The following is a 20,187-nucleotide window of genomic DNA, read 5'->3' as shown; positions in this document are numbered from 1 at the left end:
CAGAAGGTCAGTTATAGTGCTTTGTTTTCGGAAGATGACCGATGAGGTTCAGACGGGGGTATTTAACTTGAGATGGGGATATTTAACTTGAGATGAATATTTTAGTGATAGACAATTGTTGATCTGTAACATGCGAAGTTGTATCCATTATCCAATAGACCGACTTGGATTAAAACTTGGCCATTTTCACTTTGTGCGCAACATGAAAAAATTCATAATAGACAAAAATTAAGTCATATGCGCAATTTGGCCAGGGACTCTTGATTTTCAGGAATTTGGCAAAACGGTTTTGAAAAGCTAATTATTGAAAGTAGGCTGCATGATAGTCACAAAGATAAAATACCGTGCATTCAACTCATCAGGCCTATGTCAATAGGTGGTTTGTTTGGGTTGACAGTAGCCTAGTTTTGCTTTTATTACATAGCCTCACTGGGCTAATAATCAACAAAAGCATAGCTTAAAGCAGCCAACAAAATTAGAAATTTCCATATCGGCCACACATTTTTTACTTTTTTTGTTCAGTCACAGAAAACTTCTTGACTATTATTTCTGACATCAGAACAAAATTTATCATTTGGCAAATATTTGTGAACAAAAGTAATTAATTTGGCTTCTAAAATTTTAAGCTGTTGTCTAAATAAATTTAGTAAGATATAACCAAGTCTTGCGTCATTCATGTATTGCGGCATTCGAGCCTTGCGATATTCCGGTCTTGTGTCATGAGAGCCTTGCGTCAATGCGTCATTTGTACCTTGCGTCCAAGCGATGGTGTCATTTGTGCTTGTGTCATTCAAACAGCATCATAAAGTCGTGTATCCGAATATATGCCTTTATATTTAATTTTTATATGAAATACCTTATGCAATATGATTTTGCACATTCACTAGCTACTACTTTACAAACTAGTACAGTATTTAGTTCTTCATAAACTAGCACTTCCAAGAAGGGATAAAACAACGTATTTTTCAAAACACACTAACATGTTTTAGTGAATATATGTACAGAAAAGGGACATATGAAGCACGTTATGTTTAAACAAAAAAACTTTGATGGACAAGATTCAAAGCATTATCTTACTTGCGTGACTAAAATAGATGACAGGCCACAAAGCTGTTCAATGTGCTGCAGTAGTGATTCTTTTAATGAATCATGTGTAGTTGCAGGCAACTCAGAAAAGGAATACAAAATCTAAAAGACAAATTCGATTATTATAGGCACTTCTTAGAAAGGCACTAGATCTAAAGGTGGATGGGAAGAGGAAACGCGGTCGTCCAAGAAGAACGTGGAAACAACAAGTGAAGGATGAATTTAAAAAAGTCGGACTGAAGGAGGAAGATGCAAGGGACAGGGTGAAATGGAGAAGAGGGATAAAAACAATTGCTGCGCGGAAACAATCGGCCACCCCCACTAGTGGGGAACAAACCGACGATGGATTATGATGATGATGATAGGGTTTTTTATTTTAATAATTGGCATTTGCACAAAACTACACTCTTAAATGTGTCAAGCTAACAGTGTGTTGAAGGTGTTTCCAAAGCATTACGTGTAAGAAAACAAAGCATCCATTGCATAGGGCCAACAACACAAGCCTTAATAAAGCAGCCGGCGGCCATCGCGGCCATGGCCGCTAAGTAGTGCTTGAATGACCGCCGGTGCTACCTTCTCAGTCGGCCAAGTTTGGCCGCCGGTTTCTTCTAGCCAATTTTTTAATTTTGCAATAGAATGAGCGTGGAGTAACTGTCGAAATAATGTAGTATCAAAGAGTGTCGCAGAATTAGGTCAGCGTGTTATCATCACCACTGTTGTATTGTGCGGGAACATTTGCTATTGTGTATATGGAATATATCCAGCTGCGATCACCAGCTGTGGTAGCCTACCAGCGCATTCGGCCAAAGCGCATTCATCCATTGTGCGCGAGTAATAGCGTTAATTACAGTGACGCGAAACCGCAAGTCTCAGGTTTGCGATTTTTTGCATGATTATAGAGCAGTACTAGACGAACGTAACTGAACAAAAACAAGACGAATTTTCCGCTTATTAAATGATTTATTCTAGAATAAAGTTTTTTAAAAAACTTTCGCTCGTTTGCATTCTTGTTTGTAATTCCCGACGTTTATTTTAACAAAGTGTTAATCTGAAGTGCTAATTTACAGCGGCTGGCAATATTGTCGTTTTTATGTTGATGCAGTGTTGTCGGACATTGAGTCGTTGTTAAAAAGAAGAACTAGGTTAGTTGACATCCGAGGGGAAAACACGTGTCTTCATAGTTGAGAAATATTCCCGCTGTGGGTTAGTGACTTCACACCCTCAAATTTGGTGACATCATAACGGTATAAATGGTCAGATTTAATGAAAGGCGGTATATACTATACATTCGGTAATGCAGTTGATACAATTTACTCAGCAGCTGAAACAATTTAGTGTCGTTAGATGGTCCCGCAATACCGGACTACAATCCCGATAAAGCAGTTTTTGCGTGGTACAACGATTCTATTGCAGGACGTCGCCCAGACTTCAACAACGCAAAGTGATCATTTTAGCATTGTTGCAAGTTTAATTCTATTTACGTGTGCTATCGTTATTTGTATTTTGGCCTCCAAGCGCGCAGATTTGGCCGCCGAGAAGGAGCTCTTGGTAAGCCACGATGGCTGCCGGAAAAAAATACGAGTTTTAAGGCCTGCAACAGAAATAAGAGTAGGTCAGTGATCAGTTTTTTCAGTCAAAAGCTTTTTCTCGATCAACATACATCCTATTTAATACAGCCTGAGCAGAGGTAAGTGGTGTTTTTTCCAGCTGAGGCAGGGTTTGAATCATAGGATAAGAAAGCCAAGCACTTTACTCAATCAGCTTTCCACTGCAGGAAAGTATATCAAATATGAATTATATTACAAATGAAATGCATATTAATAGAATAATTGGGCATCTCATTGGGACACTTTCAAAAAATAACATTACAAGTGTTAAGACTTCATTTTTACATGTAAACATTTTCGGGTCTGCTACTATTCGGTGAGTCCGATTCGGTGAGAGCCTTTTTCGGTGAGAGCCCTATTCGGTGATTTTTTTGAATTTTTTTTTGAAAATTATCGGGTACCGTAGCCTAATTAAAACCCCTAACCCCAAAACCCCCTAACCCCCTAACCCCAAAAAACCCAAACCCCAAAAACCCAAACCCAAAACCCCAACCCCTAAACCCCTCTAACCCCTATCCTCTATCCCCTAACCCTATAACGGCAATGATAATTAGGCTACGGCACGCAATAATTTTAAAAAAAACTCACCGAATAGGACTCTCACCGAAAAAAGGCTCTCACCGAATAGGGAACTCACCGAATCGGACTCACCGAATCGGGCCATTCCGAAACATTTTCATTGAATGTGTGTGCTTATACCATTTTTCCATTCTTAAATGTTTGCAGTTGTTTGATTGTTTTATAAATATTTTCTAACCTTAGTTCGTATAGTTTGAGCAGCAAAATATGTAGACTCAACATCATTTTTTAATCGCAACAATTCATCTGCTGTTTCCCAAGCAAAGACCTGAAACATGCAATATTTACATTTAAACTTGGCAACTGAAATGCGATGTAATTTTTTACAGTATATTGTTCGAAAATGTCATAACTGAATTTTTCATGCATAACGTATATATATACGATATATATAATAAAAACACATTTTCGGGTATGGATAATATATTTTTATAATATATCACAATATACTTTGACAAAATATTAAAATGACGAGCTTGAGCTTCCCATTGTTCTAAGAGTCAATCTGGGGCTTGTAGGTTTTAAGCCACCAGCAATTTTATCAGAACTACAGGAGAAACATCGCAAAGTATATATTAGGTGAGCGCGGCTTAAAACCTACAAGCGCTGTCAACTCACTCATATTCCACCACTCGCGCAATAATGACCAAAGTATATATATGTGAAATATAAAATCTTAACTTCCTATCAATTTCAATATTTCAATGAGGCAGTAAAGGATACAATTTTTCATCAATCAGTTAAACCATTATAAACCAAGCTATCAATTGATGCCCCACACATATTGTGGAATGTGGATAGGTGATCTGATATGATCAAAAAATAGTGGTTACAAGATGGCATGTAATTACGATAAAAGTTAACAAGAAGTCCTAATTATTCTTCTTTGGGAACCAAACTGTAGTATTAGTAAAGGGGTTAACCGTATCTGTTACTGTTTCCTTTTGGCGTCAAGAGTTACTGGCCGAGACCATCAGGTCTACGTCTCTCTTATTGCTAATTACTCTGTCGGCTTATATCAAATAACAACGGGAAAAAGTATGCCGTTGGTCAAAAGCCTTATCTATCACTTCAATCAATTTATTTCGCAAAATATATTCGTGATTATGTATTTTAGGTAGAAACGGTGATAAAGACTCGGCTTTTGACCTATTTTCGCCATTTCTTGGTCAAATTTCTCAGTTCACATTTTATTTTGAAAGTCTTCTTGCGTTGAACACAGAATTTCATCAATTTTTTTTTCCGTTTTTGTGCAAACAGTATTCCATGCACTTTTTGCACTACAAAGCAATTTGCACAAATGACAAATTACCTTCCTAATTATTGTCTGCCAGCAAAGAATGACTCATATCGCGTCAGATCTTGACTCCCTACCCAGACAGCAAAATCGACATTGAATCAATGCAAAAATGATAGAATTGGCTGCATGGGTACAGAATAGAATTTTAGCTCCGCCGACAAACACAAAATGAAATCGCACGCTAATAGTAAACTGTCAATCAAGCTATTGAATATCAGCAAATTTCTTGCATTTCATAACTGGCTGTGACAAAAGGTTTATTGTGAACTTCACAATTATCCGATACCAACATAATCGGGATTAAAAGTTGGGACAAAAAAAAAAAGTAAAAGTAAAGAAATCTCAGGTTTCTAGCGTCACTGCTTCTATGTGAAATTGCTGAATTAGCAAAGGGCGAGATCATAGGGTCTACGCCAGTAACAGGTACGGTTAACAGATAAAAAAATTCCTTAAAGGAGTACACAAATGTGAAATGCCAAATTGGATGATGGACAGGGATTTTTAGAAGCACTATAATAATGGTGCTCACTGCCCATATGTGCAAGCATTGATGATAATTGTGATTTACACATCATGAGCTACACTGGTTGAGCGAGTGCTTGCTGATAAGCAACTCAATCACAACAAAACAGTTAGTGGCACAGGCATACAAAGTTGCAATAATATACTGATAAAAAGCATGAGTTTTAATCGTATATATACAAAATACACTAGTTTACTCACAGAACGTTGAAATTCTCCGAGCCATTTTGAAGCCTTTTCCTTTTCTGTAGTGTCTGCATCATGGTACAGCTTGTTGACAGCTTCCAAGACTGTTTGTGCATTTGAAGAAATGCTAGAGCCAGCAGCCATGATTTCAAATCTTCAAACGTAATTTTATAACAAAGTATCCAAGCAAAACTCGTTATTTTTTGATCTACAAGGGGCAAATAAACCGTCAACATAGGCTGGTTGGCTGCATAGCCGAGTGGTGAAAGCACTGGAAAGGCAATCGAAAGGGCGCCAGTTCGACACCGCTCATGAGCATGCAGCTGTCTCTTTAGCAGGACACTTAAAGGCATACCTGAAGGTGGACATGAAGATTGGCTTCCTTGCCTTCCCGTCCACTTAATCTAAATCTTCAACCATCAGGTGTAAGCTTGGATACGACAAACAAAAAAACATAGGCTTACTGGTACATTAAAAAGAATACACAAGTGACATTGCCTAGTTATTCTTTCCTGTTTTCTTGTCTAAAAAATCCATTATGTTAACATATAAAATGAATTAAATAGACAGTGCCACACTTAATTGATTAATTCAAAAGATAAAATAAATATACTTAGGACAGGTATGGTACTGTACCGGTAGTTCATTTACCAGTACTTAGCCTAATCAGACAAGAAGAGTTGAGGTGAATTTCTAATCAAAAACTATTTTGAAAATTGAATGAGGCTGTTCACCAGGCAATTAGTTACGGTACCGTAAATAACATGATGCATTTTACTACTGACCGTGCAAATTAAGCTAAACTATCACACGATGTATAAAGGGATTTTTTGCTTTTATTCCAACGTTTCGTCAGTGACAATCTGCTTTGATGAAACGTGGAATAAAAGCAAAAAATCCCTTTATGTGTGATAGTTTAGTTTAATTTGAACGGTCAGTACAACGCATCATGCTATCAAAACTATTTTATTGGTCTGACACAAAGTTTCTCACAAAGAGATTAGAAATTTTGTTACACTCATGTTCCTGGTTACTTTGTGTTCCGATTTATAAATAATTAATTTACATAAGCAAGTTTTAACCATTCTGCAAGGTTAGCGTCTTACCAAATACCGATTGCCATAACTCACTGGACAACAAAATGTGTTGCCAATCGTGTTGCCAGTTTTGCTAGATTTTAACTTTTGATTATATTCAGTGTGTTTTTGTTTTTCAATAAGGTTCTCGAATACAAAATAATGTTTGAAACAAAACAATTTCCAAGATAATTGGAAGTTTTGTAATATTTCGCTTTAAAGCTTATGAAAGATTAAAAAATTTAGGCATGTATATATAACCATGATCAGAGCTGCCGGATTGTTCATTGAATCTAATCGAATTTTTGGTTTAGTGAGCAATGTATGGGCCGAGAATGCAATAGGCCAACACTGTCCACAAAAAACCTATCGCATGCGATGTTTGGCCGGTCTTTCCTGAGTAGCCTACAAAAAGAGTTTTTCTGGGAGTTAGAATAAGATAACATCGGGCAAAGGACTTTATTTCGTTTGGGAAATTTACACAAAAATAAAATCAATGCAAAGTAGCCTAATTATGTAACAAAAACAAAGCAAAATTTTGAAATACAACGCAGGCTATTTTGTTTGAATCCCACGCGAAACTATAGTTCCGTGGTTCTCAACTGGCTCCGCGAAGCGATTTCAAGGGGTCCGTGGAAGTTTCCAGCATGATTGATTAATTACAAAGTTTAAAAATTTGCTGTGATTTATTTGTGTATTACAGCGATTCTCAAACTGTACGTCACAACGCACTGGTGCGTCGTTTGAAATTTTTTAAGAACATCACACAAAGGTTTGGTTTCCCAACTAAAAATAATCATGAACTTATACCGGTACCGGCACCAAAAATTCTATCAATCTTTGATTTTTCATCCTGTGTACCAACATAGGCGGCTAGGCCTATAGCTAATAGCCTAGCCCTAACATAACTTTGTCAATGTCATCAATTGTCATGTGCGCCGCGGGTTCAGAAAATTTTTCCAAGTGTCGCTTCGAAACATTTGGTTCCAATGAGACGATATAGGCCTACCAAAATTTCAAATAAAATTTATTTAGGGGTCCGCAATCGCTTCGAAGGCACCAAAAGAAATCCGCCAAAACATAAAGATTGAGAACTGCTGCTATGGTTCATGTATCTTATTCTCAACCAAGCACTTTTTATATGCAAGCTCGCTCAATTTACACTTCATGACTCTTTTTGCCTTGTAACATCGTTTTCAAACATATAACTAAACCAAGTTGTTAATGATTTCGAAATGGAAGACAATGGTTTTTTCGTCTAAACGAAATTTTGTATTAAAAACTTTTTAACATAATACGAATAGTTTACCAGTGATGTACGCGCATACAAAAAATATTGACGCCGTCAGCGTAAACGTTCGAAAAACCATACGCCGTATGCGTCAACGTAACTTGTAAAAAAAGTTGGCGGCGTCAGCGCATACACTAGCGTAAACTCATTTTGTTTGCTGGGTGCCAAACATTCACACGGTATAAACCATTCAAAACAAACAAGTTTTATTTTGAATTTCCACGAAGAAACACAAACATCTGAAAGTGTTCATCTGACTTTTTGCAGCGTTTTGGTTTTAATAACTTATGTCTTTGCCCATTGAAAACCTTTCAACTTATTCAAAATTTGGAAAGTTTGATAAAAAAAATAACGCAAACAACAGCTAAAGCTATTAAAAAGTATGCGTTGACGCTATGCGCTAATAAACCGCGAAAACTTTACGTCGTAGCCTCAAGCGACAACTATCCAAAAAAATGTGTCCGCAAGCGTAAACAAAAAGTCTGCGGCGTATAGCCTACGTAGGCCTACATCTCTGTAGTTTACCAAAGTCAAATATCATTGAAAAGCCAAGTCAGTTACAGTATTAAGTTAAAGCGAGTAGGCCTAGTCCCAACATGAGTAGCTTAACCTACGTGAAAACTGTAGTCTACTAGCCTAATAATTAGATCAGTGGCGTAGCCAGGAGGGGGGGGGTTGGGGGTTACAACCTCCCCTTTGGCACGCGTGTGACGTCACGATATTGAGAATGATGCTTTCAGTCTAAAAAAATTGCTTAATTTTAAACAAAATTGCATTAAAAGAGCAAGTTTTGCCAATACTAAACATCTCAGCCAGGAATTAGCAACAAGAAAACATAGAGACTTAGCTTTATTTCCGAAAAATGCCGAAGAAAACATGCTCTTATCCTTTTGCTATGCCACCAGACACCACCACTTTACAGGAATATTCGTAACTACATTTTTGTTGAAAATGCTCTCAGAATGCACCAAATTCAAAGTAATTTTTCAAAATTTTCTGGGGGAGGCCCCCCAGCCATTGGGTCGTCAAAACCCCCCCCCCCCCCCTTTCTAAATTCCTGGCTACGCTACTGAATTAGATCAGCCACTAGTGAAAACAGACCAGTTAGCCTATTCAAACGGGTGGTTTGCTTGGGTCGATGTCAGCCTAGTTTTGGTTCATGCAGCTTTGCCTAACTAGGCAAGTAGACACAAAATTAAGAAACTTTGATGCAAGCTAGACATTTTTTTACTTCGATTCCATCACAGAAGATTTCTTGGTTACCGCGTTACCCTAGCCTGATCACTGTTAGGCCTACTATCAAAATAAAAATTAATGTCTTTCTTGACCTCGATGTAGACAAAATATAATTAGACAATTTTGCGCTGATGAGTGACAAAGAAAAATGATTTATCAGTTAATCACTCATGTTGGAAAGCAATAGCATCATGGCAACAAAACGATTAGGCCTACAAAGTTCAGATATCCTTCTCAATGGATGCAGTTGACACGTTACAACCGAAGATGAAGATTTTAGCAATGCAAAAAAGCATAGAAATGCGTTTTTCTTAAAATTAGAACAGCGAATCCTTACTTGGCTGACAACTAAAAAAAGACGAAGAACGATCAAAATTCTGATTGTGGCCGAAAGACAATAATGATGTCATAAATGCGTTTGTTAATGCTCGGATGGAGCAATGTTTTATAAAACACCTACGGTACTTTATTTATGACGTAGTATAGGCCTACTTGAATGCCACTGCTACTTTTGTCTTGCATTCGAGTCTTTATAACAACAAAGTTTCAAGTGCATAACTTGCGCAATTAAAGCGACTGGTAACTCCCTCCCCCACATCCCAGAAATTTCAAACCAATTTTATGATCTGTTGAGATACCGAAGAACAATAGGCTACATAATTACATATGCGATTTAGGTCGAGTTAAAACGGTCAACTGTCTGGTTTGTATATTTCCAAAAGACATTTCGTAGTGGTTTTCAAATATCTTATCAAAGGGCCACGAAGATTCTGAAGGCGCAAGCCTTCGGTAGCCAGCGTATAGCTTTCAAGAAAGGTTGCGAACATGGCGTTGTCCCATCCAAAAGCTTTACATGGCTCTATCACCTGCAAAAAACACTTATTAAGACAATTGATAGTTGTTTTTAAAGCTTTGTTAGTCGTGCATATCAAGACACACACCTTTTCAAAAATATCAAAAAAGTAGTTCCGCATTTCTTTTGTTTTATACAAATTGGATGCAATTCCAATGATTCCTCGCGATAATTGCCGAAATAAACCATCCGACCATTGGGTTTGCGCATCATTCACCTAAATACAAACATCTTGCATTTAAACCTGAATGAAAGCATACGATAATTGCAAGTAAATGAGTAAGACTATACCAGTTTCAGTGGATCGGCTTTAGTCTTCTGCAAGGTTAAGGATCTATGCTTGTCAAACAATTTTTGATCTGAAATTAAGATTTTCACTCCTCTTAGCTCGTGGAAAAACTCCTGGTCCAGCTCAATGTCTATGTCAGGAGCAGAAGGATCTGCAATTTAATTTAAATTACTGTAAATACACATATGTAGGCTACTGTATAACATCAAGCAATAGGTTAATACAGTAGAATTCGCCAAATTTGTTGCCCCTAGTAGATTGGAAAAAAGTGACAAATCAGGAGAACTGATTTGTTCAGGAATCAGGAGATTATACAAACAGGCCAAAACTATACATGGAGCATTTATTCGCTGTTAACTCAGTGTGTGACGTTTATCGTTGAATACAAAATGACCCTTCTTTGTTTGGGATCCTATGCGTGTTGATCTAACTAATGAGACTGCTTGAATTTAGCTGTAAATTTATAGTAAATGCAAAGACGAAGCGTGAGACGCGTTCTAAATCCCTACTGTGAGGCAGGAGCAAACGTGCAAGTTTAAGAGGAGCAAACCTGAATAAGGCGTCGGCTACTGTGATTTTCCACAACCATCAATCGTCCATCGTTTTCATCAAATTTGAAAAATCCTTGTTTGTCAATGTAAATTATTGAAAATAAATAAGATTCTTACAAATTTCCAAACGTGGACGCCCCCGGTGCCTCTGACCAGGAAATCGCCCCATCATTACCGAGTACTTGGAGTAACTCACCATTACAAAACATAATCCAACAAAAACCAAACACCCATCGACTAAAATTACGTCATCCCATTTGCAACAAAACAACCAAGAACTATGATTTAAATCAGTGGTTCCCAAAGTGGTCGCCAGCGCCCCCTGGGGGTGTTTGCGACCATGAAGGGGGCGCTGTAAAGTGGGCGATTGGGGGGCGCTGAAAGTAAATCGGGGCAGTTACAAGAAGAGGATTGCAAAGTATTTTTTGCTATGTGATTATGTTGGTGACGTTGCTTCGCAGTGCCTTAGAAGTTTGTTGAGGTCGTCACGCATGACTTACTGTACTTTGAAGCACTGCGAATACGCAGATCCGATCTTTTGAGCGCTTACTACTCCACACCGAAGTACGATGGCTTTCCAAGGGGAATTGCCTAGCACGATTTTATTCGCTGTTTGAGACTGTCGTGGAATTTCTAGAGTTGTGACCCTGGCCTTGCGAATGACATCCTGGTTGTGAGAAATGATATCGCCTACTTGTCTGACATAATTTCCAAATTTAATGAATCCATCCCTTCAGGGTAACGAAGTAAATCTAATCAAAGTGAAATCGGAACTGCCTGGATTCAGTAATAAGCTCGCGTTGTATCAGCGAAATTTAGCTAGACGAGAATTTTTCCAATTCTCGAGCTTGCATCAATTTGATACCAGTGACAGAAGCATATCTGGTTTTGATGTAGAGACGTACACTTCATGAAGTACACAAAGACATGGGAGTTCGATTCCAGGATTGGTTGGTTTTGAATCTTTATCCTCGGACTGACAAAGCCTTAATTGGTTACTTATGGTAGTTTTGCATACTTGTAGAGGCTTTTGACGCAGGGCAGGTTACCGAGATTGGCAGAGTGAAGTTTTCCGATTGTTGCCGGGGAATTTTTCCATTCATTAGATGCCGCTAAATGAAATGCGTCTTGAGCCGGGCGCTCAACCACTGAGGTAACGGGGCGGACAAGAATGTATTCTAGTTAGAAATCCCTAACTGGATAATCGACCTATTCCGTGATATTTCCGAACATGGAATTCTTGAGAAGGAACTGATAACATTGCAAGGCGATTTTGCATCCACCCGAGTTCAATATCTCGCGTCAATCGTTCTGGCCACAGAACTAAATTAAAGAGAAATACCCTCACGTGTGGAATCGGGTCAAAGTTTTTATCATAGCCTTTCCCAGCTCATACTTGGTGGAGCGTGCTTTCAGTGCTGTGACAACGCTTCTGGATAACAAAAGAAACCGTCTTGACATAGTTAGACGGGGAGACTTAAGATTGTTCCTATCCAAACTGGAACCGATATCAAGAGGGTGATGACATTGCACTAACCTCATCCGTCTCACTAGAGTTGGACTTTAAATTGTAATGAATGGAAAATAACTTTGGCTTTACTTTTTTTGTCGAGGGGGCGTTTGATACTTTGTTCGTTGTCCAGGGGGGCGCTATTAAAAAAAAGTTTGGGAAACACTGATCTAAATGATGAACGGAAAGAATATTGGACAAAAAATCGACCATATGATTGAGACATTATCGACGATTTTAACGTTATCCCTCTAGGTTTCTCGAGATCCAACAGAAAGGAATAGATCAGTTATAATAGAATGTTATCCCGTCATGGTTGAACTGCTACCACTCTTCATCAATGGGGTCATCAAAACACACCAATCTGTTCAAATTGCGAAAACAGCAAGCAAGCTGTTGGTCATTTGATTTCAGACCGCCCATGGACTGCACTACCCGGTGGTTTCAACACAGTTTACCAAAGCGGAAATATATTTAAAAACTGGGTAAAAGACGAGTTTCAAGTGTGACAACGCCAAAGGAAACTACTACAACTACCGGTGCTTAATTCGGCGATTTGATTTCAGTTTTTAATTTGGAGATTTGATTTCAGTGTTTTGGCCAATTTGATAAAGCTTTTTGGATTGTGCGATTCTTGATTTGACATCGCCCCAGCATCGACCATTCGAAGTAACTATAGAGCCCAGATAGTTGAAATTAATTACTTGTGAGACGGTTGTATTCTGTATTTAGATTGTGCATAATGGAATTATTTCCTTTGCTGAAATTGTCATGCAAAAGGTTTTCGTTGCGTTCAAGTTAAGTCCAAGGTTACGTCAAGTACAATTTGTAAGCTGGAGTTTGATGTGGCGATTAGTATGGTGTCGTCTGCGTATCTTCTGTTATTTAAATGTTGTTCGCCTAACGAGATGCATTCGTTGCCATCTAGATGTCGCAAGATTATTTCGCCATAAAGTGGGAAAAGATTACGTGAGACTACGCACCCCTGTCTCAAACCTAAGGAGTATTGTGTAAAAATTTTCAATTGCACGAATTGCAGTTGGGTTTTCTGCATTTCATTTCATTCAAAGGAATTCTGCCAGGACCGACAAAGATGTGACGAATAAGACAAACTGGCAAATTAAACGCTGACAAATTCTAATGTACAAAAAAACATTTAGTAAAATATTAGCAATCGACTGATATTTAATAAACCAGTGTTTATTGGGTTAATTTGGGTCTCAATAGAAAATAGCTAAACTGACATTGTCAAATACTTTCACATACAGTGGGCTATGCATGCTATTCAACCAATCTCAACTGAGTAAATGTAAGAAACAGTCATATATGGCAATATTGTCGTAGAATGAGTATGTTATGCTCTTTAATTTCACCTGTTGCACCAAAAGTCCAGCTTTCCAAAAGAATTTTTGAGCATTCCACAAAATTAATAAATGTTAAAGAGAACAATTTTCGTCTGCTGCAATCTAACCTTTGATTTGCTAAAAAGACGATTGCAGAGTAATCCCTAAAATGTAAATTTAATTTTTTTCGACATTAAGTTCTCTCAAAAGCAGCACTTCACTGCACACCATTAAATTTAGGTTATAAACTTGAAAGTCACACAAGTTAAACTGAGTCTAAGTACTATAGCTTACTGTACCAGACTATAATACATAGCAATATATATTTCATAAGTTTCACTGTCAAAGTAAACAACTGTTGGTGGTGATCCTAACTCAGTTATGTTGGTATTTTGAGTTCAGCAATGCCATGTAACAATTGCAAAGTAGTAACTTAGATAAACCTAAACATCCATGCAGTGAATATAATTTATATTATATATAGTACAATTAATGCAACCTAATTTGATGCATAGCCTATTCATTACCAAGCAAGTTCTAGTGGAAGCAAAAAATGCTTTTGAATGTTGTCAACTAATCGCCCAGGCATGTCTTCCATTTGTTTCAAGACTCTTCTACAGTTATCAAACTAAAAATAACCATCAATTATGTTATTTATGATATTTGCTTAAAAAGGTGATTTGATATACCATAGTCGTGTTTCAGTATTTTAGAGTAATTAAAAAAAATGAAGATATAAATGATATATATATATATACAAAATAGATGAAGGATTGAAGGTATTGATAGGTAGATGACCGATTGACTGTGTATACCATGTAACAGTGTTTTTCAGCCTTTCTTAAGCCATAGAACATTTTATGCAATAAAATAACTTGTGGAACACTAAACAAAATTTTATAATGATGCAAAAAATAAACACAATAACAATTTATTTAGTTTCAGTATTTCTCAGTGCGATATCTGGGTCTGGATGAGCACAAAGTTGATTTTTGGGCAGAAATTGCAGAAAAATAAATGTAAAGCCCTTGTGAATTTCAACCAATGTTCCATAAAACACGAGGTAAACTAATAGAATTCCTGCGGAGCACCCGACGGTCTTCCATGAACACTAGTGTTACGCACAACACTGCTGTATACATTATAGTCTGTTAAGATACAAATATGATGTGAAACAGTTTAACACCTCCAAAATAAATTACTTGTCTTTGGCATGACTTAAGCTTCTTTCTTGTTTTAATTGCAATTTCATCTAAGTCACGTCTGGTACTTTTACTAAGCTTTTTTCCAAGAATTTCCCTTATTACAACTTCATCAAATTGATAGTACCTTAAAAACAAAAGGACATATATTATACTGCATATGAAATCTTTTTACTTGCATGAAGTAGAAGTACTGCTGTTACATAATAGTATAAACAATTAAACATGTGAGTGAAGATGTGAGATGGCATGAAATAACATTACCATGTTTAAACTTTGACAAAACACCCAAAACAGAAAAAATTTAAATGTTTAAGCACAACACTAAAAAAGTTTTTCTATGTTAATCTGGATTGCTTCATAATGAAATCAAGCTTGGCATAATACTCTTAAAAAAGCATACTTTTTTATAAGCTTTGTTTGAGACTCAGCACAAATTTGAAAGGTCATTTGAGTTGAAAGCATCAGTGGATTATGAAGCATTGACTCAAGCATTCCATATATCCGATAGTTGTCAAGAACATATGAGTAGTAAAATGATGAATTTTCTTCTGCACTTTCATTAGAAGATTTCATCAGTAGATTGCTTGCTTCATCAGCTGAAAACAATGAATTTTATTTATCAATTTACCAAAAATTAAATTGCAGAGTACAACAATTTCAAGACGACTACAGTAGGCTAACTTTAAGAGGCAAGTTTAAAGACGCACAGAAGAAATAGGCTACAAGTTGTACAGTTTAGTTCTGTTTACAAAGATATGAAAGCGTCAGCAGACACAAATGTAATACAATACAGTACGGTAACTATTATTCTTCCACAAAATACATTTTATCACATTGCTAAAACTCTGAAAATGCCTAATCTAAAGTTTAAAGCTGTATGGACTATGGACCAGCACATTTAAATCAAAAGTTTGTGCCCTTGCTCCAAAATAGTTGTACTACATATATGTATACTGGGTCTGCTACTATTTGGTGAGTCCGATTCGGTAAGAGCCTTTTTTGGAGAGTTCCCTATTCGGTGATTTTTTTAAATGAACCACGGGGTATTATGAACCAGGCCATTTTCTGGAAAACTGTTGGAAATCCTAAGATCTCATTTGCATATTTTAGTCACAGGATCACCATGCTTTTTTTGGTACCATCATTTTTGGTCAGCAGTTCTTTGTTCTCAGTAGAACTGTAAAAATGTAGTTTTAGGGGTCAAAAGTAAATTCAGTTATCTATTTTGGTAGGCCTGGCATGCTTAGTACAGGGACTCTAGAAATCTAGATTTTTATTCAGGGATAGGCTATAGTTATGAAATACTGATGCAAACTGATTTTAAGCTTTATGTTGATTTCGTTTTGTTAGGCAATAGCTTGAATAAGAACACTCTAGCCGGGGTATTATGAACCAGGTGGTTTCTACCGCAAAAGTAAACATTCACTTTCAAGAAGCCCCCATCTGGTGATGTGAAAGATGTAGGAACTGGCCAAATCGAGCAGGTTCTCCCTTATCCCACCTACACAGGGCAGACAACCAGAACATTTAGCTCAATCCGATTTGAATACCACTTCAACACTGAACATGAAGTTAACTGATTAAGTAAACTAAACATTAACCTATGTGACTGAGTGAACTGTTGTGACTTCATAATCTGCATGTTTTTGAAAAATGCAAAAATAAATTTTGTGTGCTAGCTTTCTTTACCAGTGGTTGGTCATGAGTTGTTTGTCTGAATCCATTGCTAAGTTTGCATGCAAACCACACAACAATCGTTGTTAGGAGACCAGTTGTGTAGATTACTACGCAAGTGAAGATTTGCTGACTGCATTGGAACCTCACAACTTCGGCTTTTCCTATTCAAATAATGCAAATAGTCAGACTTGAAAGGCAAGAAGTTCCTAAAAATCTTCTTAACCCCACTCTACAAATTTCAGGGTTGATAATCACTGATTTGAAGCATTTTATGGAAAGTTGTTTATACTGGTTCATAATGCCCCGGCAAGGTTCGTAATACCCCAGGCCAATTTTTTATGAAAAACTGTAATAATTCAAATTTTTTAGAAGTTAGTGAATTGTGCTTGTGATATGGGTCCACAAAAAGTGTAGTGGAATTAAAGGGTCACTCAGACCGGACCCACGCTACTCATGCCCACGCTGTCAGGGCACAGCAAGACCAATAGATGGCAGGCCGGTAAGCGAGGTTGAGATTGAAGGTGGCACACTTGACGTGGTAGCTGACTTTTGCTACCTTGGTGATACCATGTCTTCTGGAGGGGGGTGTGAGCATGCGGCTATAACTCGGTGCAAGTCAGCCTGGAAAAAGTTTAGAGAACTTCTCCCTATCCTCACAAGCAAGCAACTTCCTGCTGCAACCAGAGGACAAGTTTACTCCAGTTGTGTGAGGAGTGTCATGCTCTATGGCTCTGAAACGTGGGCTACTTTAGCAAGCACCGTCAAGCGCCTACAACGTAATGACAGAGCGATGGTAAGATGGACCTGCCTGGTCGGGCCTGAGGACAACATCCGGTTTGAGACTCTGCTATCAAAGCTCAAATTAAAAGACATCAGTGAAGTCCTCCAATTAGGCAGACTGAGATGGCTTGGTCACGTTGAGCGCAGCTCAAGCTGGATCTCACAGGTCAGATGTGTCAACATCGCAGCACAGCGGGGTCAAGGTAGACCAAAACTTTCTTGGGAAGAACTTGTAAAACGTGACCTTGTAGCCCTGAACATGGACTCTGCCAACCCAATAAATCGCGAAGTGTGGAGGGGAAGACTTCGTTCTCGACAGACAGACAGGCCACACCTTCGACATGAGGATTAATTCATGGCCTGTATAATTTAAATTGGTTGATGATGATGATATGTTAAAGAAAATGTTAAAGACTATGCAACCAGAAAATTTCATAACTTATAGATCAATTAGGGAGCGAAAGAGAGCATCCCGAATTTTTGTGGTTCATATTGCCCCGGTCTCCCCCCGTAGCCTAATTATCATTGCCGCTTTTATGTCGTTTTAACGTCGCTAAACGTTGAAATAAGACCCTAACCCGTAACCCCTACATTTAACCCTAAAACGGCAATGATAATTAAGCTACGGTACCCGATAATTTAAAAAAAATCACCGAATAGGGCTCACACCGAAAAAGGCTCTCACCGAATCGGACTCACCGAAACGGGCCATTCCAATGTATACTTGTATAAGTAGAAAGATTGAAATACACTACAGTATTATTAATATACATTGTACATATGTACTCCATAAATTTCAATGCATAAAAGTGTATTCTTGTGTTTACACAGGCTATTATTCATTTTTGTTTCATTTTATGGAACCGTTACGAACATGCGTACAGGTCACTGCAGGTCCTAAGCACAGATCAAATCTTCCATCAACTGATATCTTACACTTCATAGATTACAGGTACCGTAGCATATTTTGAGAGATTATAGAAAAAATATAATAAAACCTTCTATATGCTTCAACCACATGTCATAAATTGCAAAATCAATGTAAGTGATATTCCCCACAAATACATCAACATCTGGAAGAATTTCCATTTCAGAAGTTGATAGCTTCAAGTCCAAGTCTCCAATAAACAATAAAACTGCATGCAAATCAACACAAAGCTATTTAGCACCACAATTTCATTAGACTAGGCTACACTAAATAATATCAAAAAAGAAAACTGATGAAGTAGTTTCACAAATGCTAAATTTACTAAATCTAGTCAGGGCTGTAAAAATAGCCACTTCTGGTATAAAACCTCTCCTATTGCAAAATTGTTCCCTCTCAACAAAATCGCCAAAAAAAAACGATTTCCTGAAGCATCTTGGTGTAATGATGGACCACAATTTCAACTGGATTGCAGATTTGTGTATTGTGTTGTTTTGCCTAGTCTATGATATTGCTTTTAAAACTAATAAAATGTGTATATTTTTCTGGCTACTTTGTTTTAAAATCTTGATGACATACACCAATGCAGTACAAGATAGTTGTCTAAAAACAGATTCTTTCTTATTAGATTCAAGATGATCATTAACAAAAAAGAAGTTTCAGACTCTGGTTTCTGTAAACACTTTCACTACTGGTGCAATTCTGATTACACCATAGTCTTACCCACTGTTATACCATAGATCACTTACTAATATATTATATATAAGACTCGTCTCTGGTTATAAAACGTATAACGTATATTTGGTAGGCCCCTACCTTTTCACCCTTGTAACTTTTTAGCCTTCTACTATGTTTGGCATGTATTATATTGTTTTTGTTGTGATCAGGGTTGCCAGATACTCAAGCTATAGTAAGGCCAAATCCATTATAAAATAAGGCCAATAAAAGGCCAAATTTTTAATTTACTTCTAAGGCTAAATAAACGCTAACAACTTAATTGAAATAATTTTTTGAAAATGCCATTTTACGATCAAATATGACAGATAATAATGTAGCACTGTCAGAGCATAATGACCGGTTCGTTTGCATAGTTTGATTAATGAAAAATTACTGTAGTAGCAGATAAACTAGAAACCATTATTACTTCAATTCATGAACAGTGCTATTCGGAACATCTAGCTAAGCAATAAGCATGAATTTGTCTTATGGAGTATATGTACCAGGGATGTCTACAACTACAGGATTGGAAACTATTTTCAGTGCTATACATGACTACAGAAGAATTATTAAAATAAAACACTGTTTGTATCAACTAAAGAATGTATAAAATTTAATTTCGCAATAACAATATAAAATATAGCCTTCACTCACATCAAAACTTATTTCATGTATAGAAGTTTAAAACCACGAATCTAAAAAATCAAAAATAAACAAAAGCAAAGATTCCCTGTCGTTCTGTAGCATTTTGCGTATTGCAAACCGGATCAGAAGTAAACGTGGAGTGTTCAACAATCAGTGAAATGTGTTGTCGTAGGCTTTTATAATAAACTTATTCACAGACCAACCCAGTACGAAATCAATACGTTTAAGATGTCATAAGAACTAAAACTAATACTCGGTTTTGAAATTATTTAGCAACAAAAAAAATACGACAAGATTGCACAACTGGAATGCAAACACATCACATTAACAAACAAGGCAAGTGTATACTTTACGGTTTACGGCAGGTGCAACTTAATAGAACCGCCCTGTCCACCGCCAACACATTCTCTACTCTCTACCTATGTTTCTACTCACTAATTAAAATTAAAACGATTATAGGTCAGGCTCTAAGTGATACTTTTATATTACAGTTGAAATTGAATTTCCTTAAAATAACACTTTCTAAACCGATCAAAACTTGCAGCCATAAAAAGGGCCAAATAAGGCCAGATTTTCTGGCCTTATTTGCGTCAACTTTTTTAGGCCAACTGCAATTTAAAAAGGCCAGTTTTCTGGAATTTGGCCTAAAAAAAGGCCATCTGGCAACCCTGGTTGTGATCATGATGGTCAGAAACAAAAATAAACTAATGTATCAGTGTTGCCCGACGCCTTCCTCTGCTTCTGCAGCTTTTTCATTGTCATGAGTCTCTAACTGTTTCAACTGCATATGTTTGAATTTTCAAACTATT

The 20,187-nt window shown here is 37.2% G+C and overlaps 2 protein-coding genes across 3 annotated transcripts in view; both read right to left on the bottom strand.

The window, feature by feature from the left end:
• The window catches only part of LOC145783269 (transportin-3-like), a 30,566-nt gene extending 25,089 nt beyond the window's left edge, over nt 1–5,477 (bottom strand). For both annotated transcript variants that reach the window (XM_082595092.1, XM_082595094.1), the window contains exons 1-3: nt 5,296–5,477; nt 3,451–3,540; nt 1,078–1,188 (exon numbers count right to left, since the gene is read on the bottom strand). In XM_082595092.1, coding sequence (XP_082451218.1) covers nt 1,078–1,188; nt 3,451–3,540; nt 5,296–5,424 — 330 coding nt within the window. In that variant the 5' untranslated portion in view covers nt 5,425–5,477. The remainder of the gene's footprint in view (nt 1–1,077; nt 1,189–3,450; nt 3,541–5,295) is intronic.
• A 3,426-nt stretch (nt 5,478–8,903) lies between these two features.
• On the bottom strand, nt 8,904–18,281 carry LOC145783287 (acidic fibroblast growth factor intracellular-binding protein-like). The gene is made up of 8 exons (XM_082595120.1): nt 18,090–18,281; nt 15,035–15,230; nt 14,632–14,758; nt 13,957–14,057; nt 13,460–13,593; nt 10,028–10,176; nt 9,825–9,953; nt 8,904–9,749 (listed from the first exon to the last, which is right to left on the bottom strand). The coding sequence occupies exons 1-8, from the start codon at nt 18,178–18,180 to the stop codon at nt 9,576–9,578; spliced, it is 1,101 nt and encodes a 366-aa protein (XP_082451246.1). The 5' UTR covers nt 18,181–18,281; the 3' UTR covers nt 8,904–9,575.
• Between the last annotated feature and the right edge of the window lie 1,906 nt (nt 18,282–20,187).

The sequence above is a fragment of the Aplidium turbinatum genome, chromosome 14 (assembly GCF_918807975.1).
Source record: "Aplidium turbinatum chromosome 14, kaAplTurb1.1, whole genome shotgun sequence".
Lineage (NCBI taxonomy): Eukaryota > Metazoa > Chordata > Ascidiacea > Aplousobranchia > Polyclinidae > Aplidium > Aplidium turbinatum.
This window is presented reverse-complemented; position numbering and strand designations above follow the sequence as displayed.

What these genes read in the sequence shown, in the direction of transcription:
- LOC145783287 (XM_082595120.1), bottom strand. Translation starts at nt 18,180, where the DNA reads ATGGAAATTCTTCCAGATGTTGATGTATTTGTGGGGAATATCACTTAC. An exon ending in CAAACAAAGCTTATAAAAAA is followed by an intron (nt 14,759 to 15,034) that starts GTATGCTTTTTT and finishes TTTGTTTTTAAG; the next exon opens with GTACTATCAATTTGATGAAG. An exon ending in TTTTTGATATTTTTGAAAAG is followed by an intron (nt 9,750 to 9,824) that starts GTGTGTGTCTTG and finishes TGTTTTTTGCAG; the next exon opens with GTGATAGAGCCATGTAAAGC.